A 12282-nucleotide genomic window follows, 5' to 3' on the forward strand; every position below is an offset into this window, starting at 1 on the left:
ACAACTTGGCTAATTACCTAGGTTAAATCAATTGTGTTTTAAGGGATCTAAAAACCATCACATTAAAAAAAGATAGTGGCAACAATTTCAAAGGCAGCTCCGACAACCAGAGACAGGTCGAGGTGGGGGCCCAACGGGGCCTGGGCCCCCCTAGGTCCAATTTTTATTTATTTATTTTTGTTATTTTATATTTCATTTTTGTAGTTGGACTATCATTTTCCCCAATTAGTCTAGTTAGCTTAACTTAAATAACAACTGTGCGCACCAAAGACAGGGTTACTGGGCCAAACCCCTACTTAGGCTCACAACTTACTTGTATGGTGGGTTTAGGTATCCTACTTTGGGTCGTTCTAGATTTAAAGACTCAATGGGATCACTTTTCTCTCTTTCTCTGTGTTTCTTCCTCTCAAACTCTTTCTCTTTCTCCTTTCTCACCGCAAAATTGCATCCCCTTTCCATTCTTTAGTTTCTCCTATTTATAGCCAATTGTTAGTGGGGGGATTATCATTAATTTTTAACTAGTGCAATGAGAGGTCCAATGTCGTTAATTTAAAGTGGATGTTTAGGTATGAGTGGCTTTGGAAATGGTTCCCACTACAGCAAGTGTGTTCGGCGGTGAAGTTTCCTAAGGCATTACCTAGCACTCAAAGGGCGATGTGACTGAACATTTGCATATCGTCCGGGGATGACTTTCTGAGCAATATGTGAGCTGGAATCCGCAGTCTGCTTTTCAAGTATTTGAACAACACCCAGCTTAGGCTCGTAGTTATTGTGGGCTCAGGTCGGGATCCCGAGCGGTACGGAGGTTGGACCCCTGGCCTAAGGCCCAAATGGACTTGGATGTTAGGGGTCGTGCAACAACTATTCAACCCAAAAACTTAACAAAAACAATTAAAAAAAATTCACAATAGTGATTGTATTTTAGCAAAAAAACTATTTTACTACCAAAAAAAAAAAAAAAAAAAAATCATGTGTTATTAGATATGTTAAAGCTAATTTTTTTTTTTTTTAACTACAGTAAACTGGTATAAATGCCAGTTGACTGTAACAAATTGTTAAAAATAAAATAAAATATTTTATCAAGATTATATCTCTTTTTTCAGTTATAAAACTCAAATTCTCTCTCTTTCTTATTATTTTAATGAGTTGTTTATATTATTTTAAATGAAGTGATTAAAAAAAAAACATTTGATATTGAGTGTATTGTAAAGTGAGGTGGTAAAATAGATAAAGTAGCTATTTGAGGTATTAAAAATTAAAATTTTTAGTACCATTACTGTGAATGCTTTAACCAAAAAAAAAAAAAAAATCCTAGTCAACCTAGAATTAAAAAAAAAACATTATTTGTTTTTGTTTTTGCCTTTGTTAGTAGATGATTGCATCTTAATGTATTTAAAAATAACGATCACTGCCCACCCTTGGTGCGATAGTCACTTCACAAGTATAAGTACTTGTAGGGTGTGGGGAGTAAGGGTCAAGGTTCAAGTTTCCAAAAAGGAGTTTCACACACATATACACTTAGATTAGACTAAAATAGAAATTCTATTTTATATAAAAAAACAACGATTTTATGTATTAAAAAGAAGAAGCAGAAAATGCAAATGCAGAATAATCTGAATCCAAACGCCACGATAGTATTAAAAAATTATAAATACATAAACAGTGCATAAAAAATAAAGTGAATGTGGGTTCCGTAAACAGTGCATGAATAATATATAAACAGTGCGTAAACAATGCTACTTCGGCCGACACTCGCTTAAAATCTTGAGTTCATCCATATCGGTGATTAAATTTAATATATTTTTTTTCAGCCAAAAAAAAAAAAAAACTTTAGCAGAGTGCTCATTTATTTATTTTTCATCATTATAACTTATAATCCTTACAAATTAGGTGTAAAAGAAAAGAAAAGAAAAGAAGTTTGGGTTGTTAGAGTCACAGCAGTGGTAAGAGTTACACAACGACTTTAGTTTTTTATTGGCTATAAATTGGTCCTTACTCCTTACAAATAAATAGGGATCTTGTACTCAAAGCTCTATCACTTTGACTGTGGGTTCTGTTTGTATCCCGAGAAATTAAGAGGAAGAAAGAGAAGGAACCAAATGGCGCCTGTAGGAGGTTTCGCCGTTACCGGAGCTGGCAGCGATTTCAAAGGCAAGATTACTGTGTCAGTGTTAATCACCTGCATCGTTGCTGCCTCTAGTGGCCTCATATTTGGATATGACATCGGTATTTCAGGTACGTTTTCTCACAGATCATAATTTGAGTGTTCATATGCATGGTGGTGAATTTTATTTTTTCGATTTGTACTTGTTTTGTCTTGAGAGATTGTACTTAGAGGTGATAGTTTTTGCTTTTTAGCTCTGGTAATCCTTTTAAAAATACCAAAAGACAAGAAGTAGTGTTTTCTTTTTTGCTGAACAAGATTATCATTTATCAGAACAAACCAAGAGAAAGAAAACAGAGACAGCATTAAATTAACAATTTAACGAGAAGTACAAGATAAACTTCTCCCATGTCCATGTGATGTAATAAATTTGTTACTTTGTTAGCTACCTGTACTGTCAGAAAGTCACAGATTCCAAACTCGTGAATTTACTTGTCTTTAGCTCTTAACGAACCTTATTACACGCGCTTCGCGCGTGTATGAGGTTTTTTTAGAAAAAAAAATTGTGTTTTTATTTTATATATATAATTTTTATTTTAAAATTTTAATTTATAAATAAAAAAATAATTTAAAAATTAATAGGAAGGCGGTTTTATTTTTTAGACAATATTTTAAAAGGGTTAACGTTACTTTTTTATTAAATTTTCTTTTAATTTTGTCTCTATTTAAAACATAAGGGTATAAACATATTTTTGAACTAAAAAAAAATTTGAAAATCCAAATAAGAAAAACTCTTTAAACAGTAATATTGATACAGAAAATAATGAACTTCCAATAAAAGCTGGTGTTTTATTTTTCGGGCTAAGTTCTCAATAAAAACTTGCCTAACGGAGTGATTATCGTGCCTCATCAGGAAATTATGAAACTTAATTGAACTAAATCCAGATTCACATCTCATCTGCTTTGTTTTTCTTCGGGTTTGTCTTTGCTTTTCTTTTTTGGTCGTTTTCATTGCTAGTGTACTTAATTAAATAATAACTAAAAATACCAATGCCGTAAGTCCTTCACCCAATATGATAGCATAGAAAAGAACTTCAATACTTTCCATCAAGTTTTCCTTTGTCCTTGAGATTTTTTTTTTAATCACAAATTTTATTCCCATTTGCAAAACCCTTTTTTGCCAAGACTCACTCTTTAACTCAAATTTCGCCGCTACTCATTTGATCTTCAATTGATCAAACTACAAATTTAAGCCCTTTTTTCCATTGAACTACCGCTTCTCAAAATTAATAATTAAAATTTTGTGCAAAGAAGTTGGTCCGGTGCTCAAGTCAGGTTCACACTTTGGGCCTAATTTGCAGAAATGAAAGCTGGATGGACGGAATATTAGGGTCCATCTCCTATGTGAGAGCTTGAAAAATTGCTTTGGGATTATCCAAGTTTTTTCCTAAATTATTAGGAGTTAGGAAAGAGATAAAGGGGAAAATGATGAGAGATAGAAGAAGTGAAAGTAATGATTGATTGCATAGAAAAGAAAAGAAAAGTAGGCATGTTAAACTCATCATTTCCCTTGGAAGTCTTATTCCCCTGCTCTCGATGGACTTTGGTCTATTTGAAAATAACTTATTTAGAGCATCTACAGCAGTGGAGTCAAATTTTTAACTTTTTAGTACTACAAAAGTCATTTTATCTATTTTACCTTTTTATATCCAACAACAATAATTTTATTTTAACTTTTAACACAATAAAAAAATATAAACGCTACAATAAAATAATATTTTATTCAACCACCAAAACACAATCACAACCAAAAGTAGTGTGAGCGCATGGTAGATATTGGGAGACACACAAAGAGGTGGAAGAGATAGTGAGGAGAAAGACAAAAGCAGTGTGAACACAATTTTTTTTTTTTTTTTTTTTTTTTTTTTTTTACCTTTTAGCTACTGTGCTCAGCCAAAAGTAGCTATGCATTGTAGCTGTAGAGCCAAAAAATATAGTTTTAACTCCACTATTGTAGGGTACATTTTGATATTTAGTAGTGCTAAAAACAGCTATATAACTATTTAGCACCACTATTGCTAGTGCTCTAAGCTGAATTTGAATTTTTTTTGTTGAAAGTGTAAAAAAAAGGGGTTAAAAGTTAGCTGAATAGTTTAATAAAACTTATCAATAATATCAAAAAATATAATGAGATCTATAAATAGTATAAAAAAGAAGCTAAAAACTCAAGTAAGCTAGCTCATCCCAAACGAGCTCTTTATCTCTATAGGCTTATGTTGGATACCCGAGGGGAGGGGGTAAAATATTAAATGGAGCTCAAGACCCAAACAAAAAATATTAGAGAGAAAGAAAGAGAGAGCGAGAAAAAAATGGGGTCTGCGGCACTAGATACCTTTCTTGTATTTATTTTTTATTTTTTGAAAAGGTTTTTATTTTATTTTTTCTTGGGACATTCCGATTTGATATACATGTGGTGGTAAGTGGTTCTGGTAACACAGCATGAAGCTTTGAAAGCAAATGTCAAATAGGAATATAGGAGGAACTTTCTGTTTAACAACTAGCGGAGAAGTGATTTCATTATCACTCTTTTTTTGGGGTTTGTTCTAAACTTAATAAGGACTGATTTTTCAAAATTGGGAGGATTAACTCTAAAATCTTCACAGTATGTCATCTTAGACAATGATGTTTACAACCACTTTTTGGTTTATATGGAATTATGAATGGTGTTGAGCTTGTTGGTGTAACAAACGTGTATTTCATAACGACCTCTCAACATCATTCAATCTATTAATGCCTTGAAAATTCAAAGAGCAATGGCTCAAGAATCAAGATCCCTAAATATCCCTCAAGCAACAAGCTCTCTTTAGGTTGGAGCTTCCTTGAACATAGTTGGGTCAAAGTTAATACCATTGGAAATTGTTGAGGCAAGATTTGAGTGGTTGGGGTTGGGGTTGGTGGTCTTTTGCGAAATTAAAAGGGTTAAATGAAAAGAAATCGCATTTGGTATGGATCATTAATTTATTAAACACACTTATCTACTATAAAATTGACTTTTAAAATTTTTGTAATATTTAGAGTAACGCAATTGAGCACTCTATTGGGTTTTTTTATTTTTTATTTGATGGAAAATAATTACATGGGCATCACATAAGCCAAAACATGTGTACACTGTATAGTAAGTTATTTCTATCTAACACATATGTATCATTTTCTGTTCAAGATTTTTTTAAAAACGTTTTAAAAATATAACATAAAAAATGAAAATGAAACAAATGTAAGTTGACACATGCATGCCTATGTATTATTACGAATTTTAATGAAAATTTTGGGAATAAAAGAACCACAATAAAATGTAAGTTATCTTTTTTTTAATTAAAAAATATTTTTTATATTCCAATTTAACAGCATGATAATGTATTTTTACATAATTTTATAAAATATTAATAAAAATCAATAAAGCCTTTAATATATTTAGTGTTTGTGTGTGTGTATATATATAAAATTCAATTTCTAGTTGTGTTTTCTAGCAAATAACAAATGGATAAAGGGAATGGTGTTTAATGTATTAATTTATTCACTTAGTCAAAAAAAATTATTATTACCTGATATAATAATTACCTGATATTAAAATAATTTATTTTTCTTATCTAAAATCTAATATGTACAAACATATTATATATGATAATAAGATTATAATGGATGGTTTTTTTTTTTTAATATTATAATAAAATAAGAAAATATAGATGTTTAATATAAATTGTAAAACATGAAACTAAAAATATTGATTGATAGTTTTAATGTTGAATATAATGACACATATGAGTAAAATAAATAATAATTATATGGCTGATAGAAGTACAATCAAGTTGAATTCTTTATTGGTTGTATGTATTTAGTGTCCGCTGTTTATAATCCTAGTTTACAACTATAAAGATTAGGCCCTTTTGTAGTTATACTCTGCCACTCTGCCACTCTGGTTATGTAATGTATTATAAACCCGATTTAAAACATTATTATTATTTTCATGTGTGTTCTAATAAGTATTACTGTTTACTCAAAAAAAAAAAAATTGAATTATTTTTGACACATAGTATGGAAACATTAAATACATGTTTTATAATTTTAATTATAGAAAATATGAATTTTTAGAGTAATTTTATTTCCCGTGATAAATCTTTTTTATTTATTTAGGAAATGATAGCGGTTGTTATCATCTCTCTCTCTCTCTCTCTCTCTCTCTCTCTCTCTCTCTATATATATATATATATATATAGACTAAGTTAAAAAAAAGTTTAATTAGAATTTGAAATTAGAATATAATTTTGTGTCATGTGTCTAAATCTATGTAGGAACCACACTATAATTATCCACTTAAGTTTGTGCCATATGTCCAATTAAGTTTTTTAATTTTTGTGCCAAGTGAGTTAATGAGTGCAAAATACTAAGAATCTAATATTAATGAACTATAATTTTTTTTTTAAAAAAAAAACCAATCAATGTACTCAATAAAAATCACCACACAACAAAGATCACCACACGTTCTATCTTATTAAAAATTAAAAAAATGATCATAAATAATTTTAAATTTAGGTAAGAATTTTAATATGCGACTAATTATATTTACATTTTTTTAAAAATAATTTGATTAATTATTTATATTTTTATGATAAAAATTGTGTTTAATTTTAAATGTATTTATACATATGCATGTGTTACATACTCTTTTTTATATATAATAATTTCACTAATTATTTATATTTTTATAATAAAAATTATATTTAATTTTAAATGCATTCATGCATTTGCATGGGTTACATGCTAGTTTGTTATAATGTGTTTGCATCAATAACCGTGTGTTGGGCTATGTAGGAAATCATATATATTTATAGAATACTTACATACATGTAACGAGCGATATAAATCGCGCATATTATTAACTATGATTTGTATTGACGCTTCTTCACCCCATTTTTGTTCCTTTATTTTCCCATCACATTTTTTTATACATTGATAGTTGGGCTTAGGGGTTCCCCCTTAGAAAAAAGGATAGATAGATAACACTCATAGTCTCATATCAGTCCATAGAAGACCTTAATTACTTAGGCCTATTAGGCTATTACAATACCTATTTGCTGAACTTAATGCCTGAGGGCCTTAGTTGAGGGAATACAAACCTCATATATAGGGTAATTATGTTTAATTACTCAAGTTGCATAAACTGTGATGAAAATGAGCATGCATGAAATCACACTACTAAATTCTGGATTTAACTGAAATTAACCATTTTCCTGGGATTGTCATTAATTTTCAGGGGGTGTGACAACAATGGTACCATTTCTTCAAAAATTCTTCCCTTCAATACTGAGAAAAGCAGCAGAGGCCAAAACAAATATGTATTGCATGTATGATAGCCAGGTTTTAACATCATTCACATCTTCGCTATACATAGCAGGGTTAGCAGCATCACTTGTAGCTAGCCGGCTCACAACAACATTGGGCCGCAAAAATACCATGGTGCTAGGTGGCTGCACCTTCCTTGTAGGTGCTGCCATCAATGGTGGGGCAGCCAATGTTGCTATGCTCATCTTGGGTCGTATCTTGCTCGGATTTGGGGTTGGTTTCACTAACCAGGTAAGTGATGTAGGTTTAGGCGTTTGCACCATGTTTAATCTTGACTCACATTAATTGTGTAGACCCTTAAAATGTAAATGGATCATGTCATCTATCATCATCACTATATCCCTCATTAGATACTATATAATATGTACAATTTAGGACTATGATACATTTTACAAAACAACTTCTCTCTCACTTCTTGTATCTGCCTAGGATACATTTCTACTCATTGTAGAAAAGGAGCCAGAAAGGCCCTCGTCAAATTTGTTTTGATTTAGGGATGTAATTATGGCAATTCTTTGAACATTATACCAAATAGGACAAAATTTAGGTACAGTACTTAAGTGCTGTTCTCTAGGTTCCACTCTTAAGATTCAACCATGTAACTACTTAACTAAAAAATACACTTCCATCTCATGAAAAAAAATTCATATAGCAAAATCTTAAAAAGGGAATCTAAGGAACAACACTTAAGTATTGTACCTAAGTCTTGCTTTACCAAATAATTTGGTCTCTTACAAATACAATTAATCATGAATTTGTGAGGTTGAAGGAACAGTATATGTGGTCCGCACATCCAATTGAACAAAAATTAAAAGTTGGTCAGTTCACAAGACTTTTTGGCCATAGTTAAAGCTCATTAGTTAGTTAGCTCACTAGACTTTTGGAGATTTGAGCAGATGTATCGCCCTGTAGGCCTGGACTTAAAAGTAATGCGTAGTTTTGTGATGGTTTCAACAATATTGACATTTTTTTCTAATGCTACATATAGGCAACTCCCGTGTACCTCTCAGAAGTGGCACCACCTAGATGGCGAGGTGCATTCAATACAGGTTTCCAATTCTTCATAGGAATTGGGGTGGTTGCAGCCAATTGCATAAACTATGGCACTGCTAAGCACAGTTGGGGTTGGCGCCTCTCCCTTGGCCTTGCGATTGTACCCGCTGCTATAATGACAACAGGTGCACTTCTCATATCTGACACACCTAGCAGCCTAGTGGAACGTGGCAAGCTTGCACAAGCTAAGAAATCGCTTGCTAAAGTCCGAGGCAAAGACACTGATGTGGAACCTGAACTGGCTGATCTTATTAAGTCATGTGAGATTGCTAAAACTGCTAATCAAGAGCCATTCGTGACCATATTTGAGAGACAATACCGGCCTCACCTTGTGATGGCAGTTGCAATACCATTTTTTCAGCAAGTCACTGGGATTAATATAATTGCATTCTATGCACCGGTTCTTTTCCAATCGGTTGGTTTTGGTAGTGACTCGGCCTTAATAGCATCCATTATACTAGGGGTGGTCAACTTGGGATCAATCCTTGTGTCTACATTCGTGGTTGATCGGTATGGTCGAAGATTTCTTTTCATACTGGGTGGGATTCAAATGTTCGTCTGCCAGGTATGCATCAAATCTAGTTATTTGGTTGTGCAACATGCGGGTTTTAAGTTACTAACATTTCTAAGGCAGTAATGCACCACAAAATTTGGTTCTGCAACATGGAAATAATTAGGTTCTTTGCTTCTTGGCCAAGCCATTGACTTGTTAATTCTAGTAACATGCATTTTATTGAGCTACATGCCTATAATTAAAATTTAAAATTAGCCCAGTCTACTGATTCTCAGTCACTATATGTGTGGAATATTTGTGAAGGTCGCGGTGGCTTGTGTTCTAGAAGCTACAACAGGTGTTTCTGGCACCAAGCACATTTCAAAGGGCTACGCTATATTAGTACTCGTGCTAATGTGCACCTATGCAGCTGGATTTGGTTGGTCATGGGGTCCTCTAAGCTGGCTCATTCCAAGTGAAATATTTCCTATGAAAATACGGCCCACAGGCCAAAGCATTAGTGTTGCTGTCAATTTTGCAACCACTTTTGTGTTATCCCAAACATTTTTAACCATGCTATGCCACTTCAAATTTGGTACTTTCCTGTTCTATGCCGGTTGGATTGCAGTTATGACCATTTTTGTTGCATTTTTCTTGCCGGAGACAAAAGGAATCCCTTTGGATTCAATGTATACAGTGTGGGAGCAGCATTGGTATTGGCGTCGGTTCGTCCAAAGGCAGCCTAGCCAAAATTCATATGATGGGAAGTGATTTTCACACTCCTTACCGTAGATCCTCTCTGTATATTATTCATTCCACATTTTAAATGTAGACATCATGTATGAAATAATGTACGTTGTGTGTACAGAGTGTACATCAAGAAGTATGAGAAGACAAATTACCATTATTTGAAAATATGCTTTACTGTGGCTCTTTAATGGGTGGAGAAATCCTGACTTGGCATCAAACAACTGCCTATCCTTAATGTGCACCACTGTTTACAACAATAAAATAGTTTGATGATAAATTGCAAATTATGCCTTTTGAGGCGGTGGTGGTACATTCTCAATTTTTTTTTTTTTTTTTTTGTGGAGAAAATGTACATTCTCATGTTAATCTGCTGCAAATGCAGTTTTATGAATCATAGAGAGATTGTTTGTGTCCCCAAAGGTTCATTTCAATATGAGCCATTACAAGCAGACAAATGATATGATCCCCTTTCAAAACCTAACTTGGGTGGCTCTAAAAATTCCTTAAATTAGACCTTAATAAGAGCCATTACATTTTGTTCACTAATTCGGTAACCGATAATTAGACGCAAATGAATTCACGTCATGAAAAAAATAAAAATCTGGTTTTCTTTCTTTTTGCTACAAACAAAATATATAAGCCTCCCCTGGGCCCAAAAAAACAAAAAAAAATTTAGGAGGTAAAATTTTCAAAAAAAAAAAAAAAGACTTGGGCCCCCCCTTAGTTTCATGAACCACAACCGGCCAGCCCATGTAAATTTAAAAAAAAAAAGAAAAGTAAAAAAAGAAAAAGAAAAAAGAAAAAAGAAAAAAGAAAACCCAGCAGTCCAAAATGGCAAAACCAAACGGAACAAGCGAAAATGTGAAAAATAAAGGAAAAAAAGAAAAGAAAAGAGAGAGGAGGGACAGAGAGTGAGAGGCGAGACTTAGAGAGATTCACGCTACTGCTTACTCCACCACCATGTGAGAGAGAGATCTGTCCCCAGGGACGGAGCCAGGACTTGGAGTTAGGGGGGCGTTTCTGCTAGCTGTGTACGGCGTTTCCGATCTTTGAGTCTACTGTTTTACTACTAAGGATTTTTGCTTAAATTTTTTTAAATGGCCAAGTTGTTTGTTTTGGGTAAAATAAATTAATTGGACTTAATTTTTTTATTTTTATAATTGGTAATTTTTTTTGTTGAACTAATTTTTTTGGGCTTGTATATTTTGTTTTATATTTAATCTATTAAATTTTATGTTCTTTAAAAAGTGAAAAATGCTAAAACTACAAAATTTTTACAAATTGCTAATGTGGTAAGTGGTTATTGATAAGTAAAAAATGATGCAAGTGTATGAACCAATAAGAATTGATGGCATTATTAAGGGGGGCAAAGTGTAATTTTTTTGAACAAAATTGCTAAATTTAATACCTATTAATATAGTAATATATTTAAAAAAAATTTTAGGGGGGGCATTATCCAATAACAGCTCTGCCCATGCCTGTCCCTGTTGACTGTTGGCGTCGCATACCCAAATGGGAAACGGCCACACCAACGCCACCACGGCCCACGCGAGACCCATCTTGCCACCGGTTGTTCAATCTGCCCACCCCAGCTTCATTGCTCTAGCCTTCACAATTTACAAGTATTTAATCCATCCTTTCCTTCAAAACCTAATATAATATTTGTGAATCTCATAATCTAACAATTTGTGCTTGTGGACTTGTGGTGGTGTCGGTAGTGGGATTTGGTGAGTGTGAGAAATATGGAAACAAGACAAAGACAAAGAGATGAATAAAGGCAAAGACCAAAGACAAAAGATAAAAACAAATCATATAATATAGAAAATTGTCACACAAATTTAAGAAAATAATACTAATACACTTGCGTCTATTGTTAACTCATAATGCTAAATTAGATAAATTTATAAATTGAAAAGAAGTGAGAAATACTAAATTTATAATTAAATGCATCATGCATATTACCTAGATTCTAGTATTTGTCTTTAGTTAGTAACAACAATTGTTTGTGAGATAATATATGTAACTCTAATTTTATTTGTAGATCATGAAAAAATCAACCATTATTGGGTATTTGTTTTGGTTAATAGTTTATTAATACTATATGGATGCATATTGGAATTTTTTTTTTTTTTTTGCTTGTCTCCGCCCCCAGCTTGAAATATGAGTCCATCCCTGTGTATATATATATATATATATATATATAGTTTCTTGTTTCAAATTCTTCGTCATTATCCGAAGAACATAAAATATATTCTGCCGAGGATTTGATTTCTTTTTTTCCTGGATAAAATCAGATAGAATTCTGGTTTTTTGAAATTAATAAATAAACTTATTCATTGCCGAAACAAACCAGCCCAAGGGGCCAACCGGCCCATCCTTCTGTGAGTCTCATAGAGTAAAAAACACAGCCCAAGGTGCTACATTATGGACTAACTAGCTAGTCACTGGTCGAGTAGCATCGCTAGGAATAAAAATACAGTAC

General features: G+C 32.6%; 1 protein-coding gene across 1 annotated transcript; it reads left to right on the top strand.

Annotated features, from left to right (window-relative positions):
* The first annotated feature begins 1906 nt into the window (after positions 1–1906).
* Positions 1907–10084, top strand: LOC115972335 (sugar transport protein 5). The gene is made up of 4 exons (XM_031092597.1): positions 1907–2235; positions 7416–7735; positions 8493–9122; positions 9375–10084. Exons 1-4 carry the CDS (start codon positions 2100–2102, stop codon positions 9819–9821), a joined length of 1533 nt encoding a protein of 510 aa, XP_030948457.1. The 5' UTR covers positions 1907–2099; the 3' UTR covers positions 9822–10084.
* The last annotated feature ends 2198 nt before the right edge of the window (positions 10085–12282 follow it).

This window comes from Quercus lobata, chromosome 12 (genome assembly GCF_001633185.2).
Source record: "Quercus lobata isolate SW786 chromosome 12, ValleyOak3.0 Primary Assembly, whole genome shotgun sequence".
NCBI classification, from domain to species: domain Eukaryota; kingdom Viridiplantae; phylum Streptophyta; class Magnoliopsida; order Fagales; family Fagaceae; genus Quercus; species Quercus lobata.

What these genes read in the sequence shown, in the direction of transcription:
- LOC115972335 (XM_031092597.1), top strand. Translation starts at nt 2,100, where the DNA reads ATGGCGCCTGTAGGAGGTTTCGCCGTTACCGGAGCTGGCAGCGATTTC. An exon ending in GGGTTGGTTTCACTAACCAG is followed by an intron (nt 7,736 to 8,492) that starts GTAAGTGATGTA and finishes TGCTACATATAG; the next exon opens with GCAACTCCCGTGTACCTCTC. An exon ending in TTCAAATGTTCGTCTGCCAG is followed by an intron (nt 9,123 to 9,374) that starts GTATGCATCAAA and finishes ATATTTGTGAAG; the next exon opens with GTCGCGGTGGCTTGTGTTCT.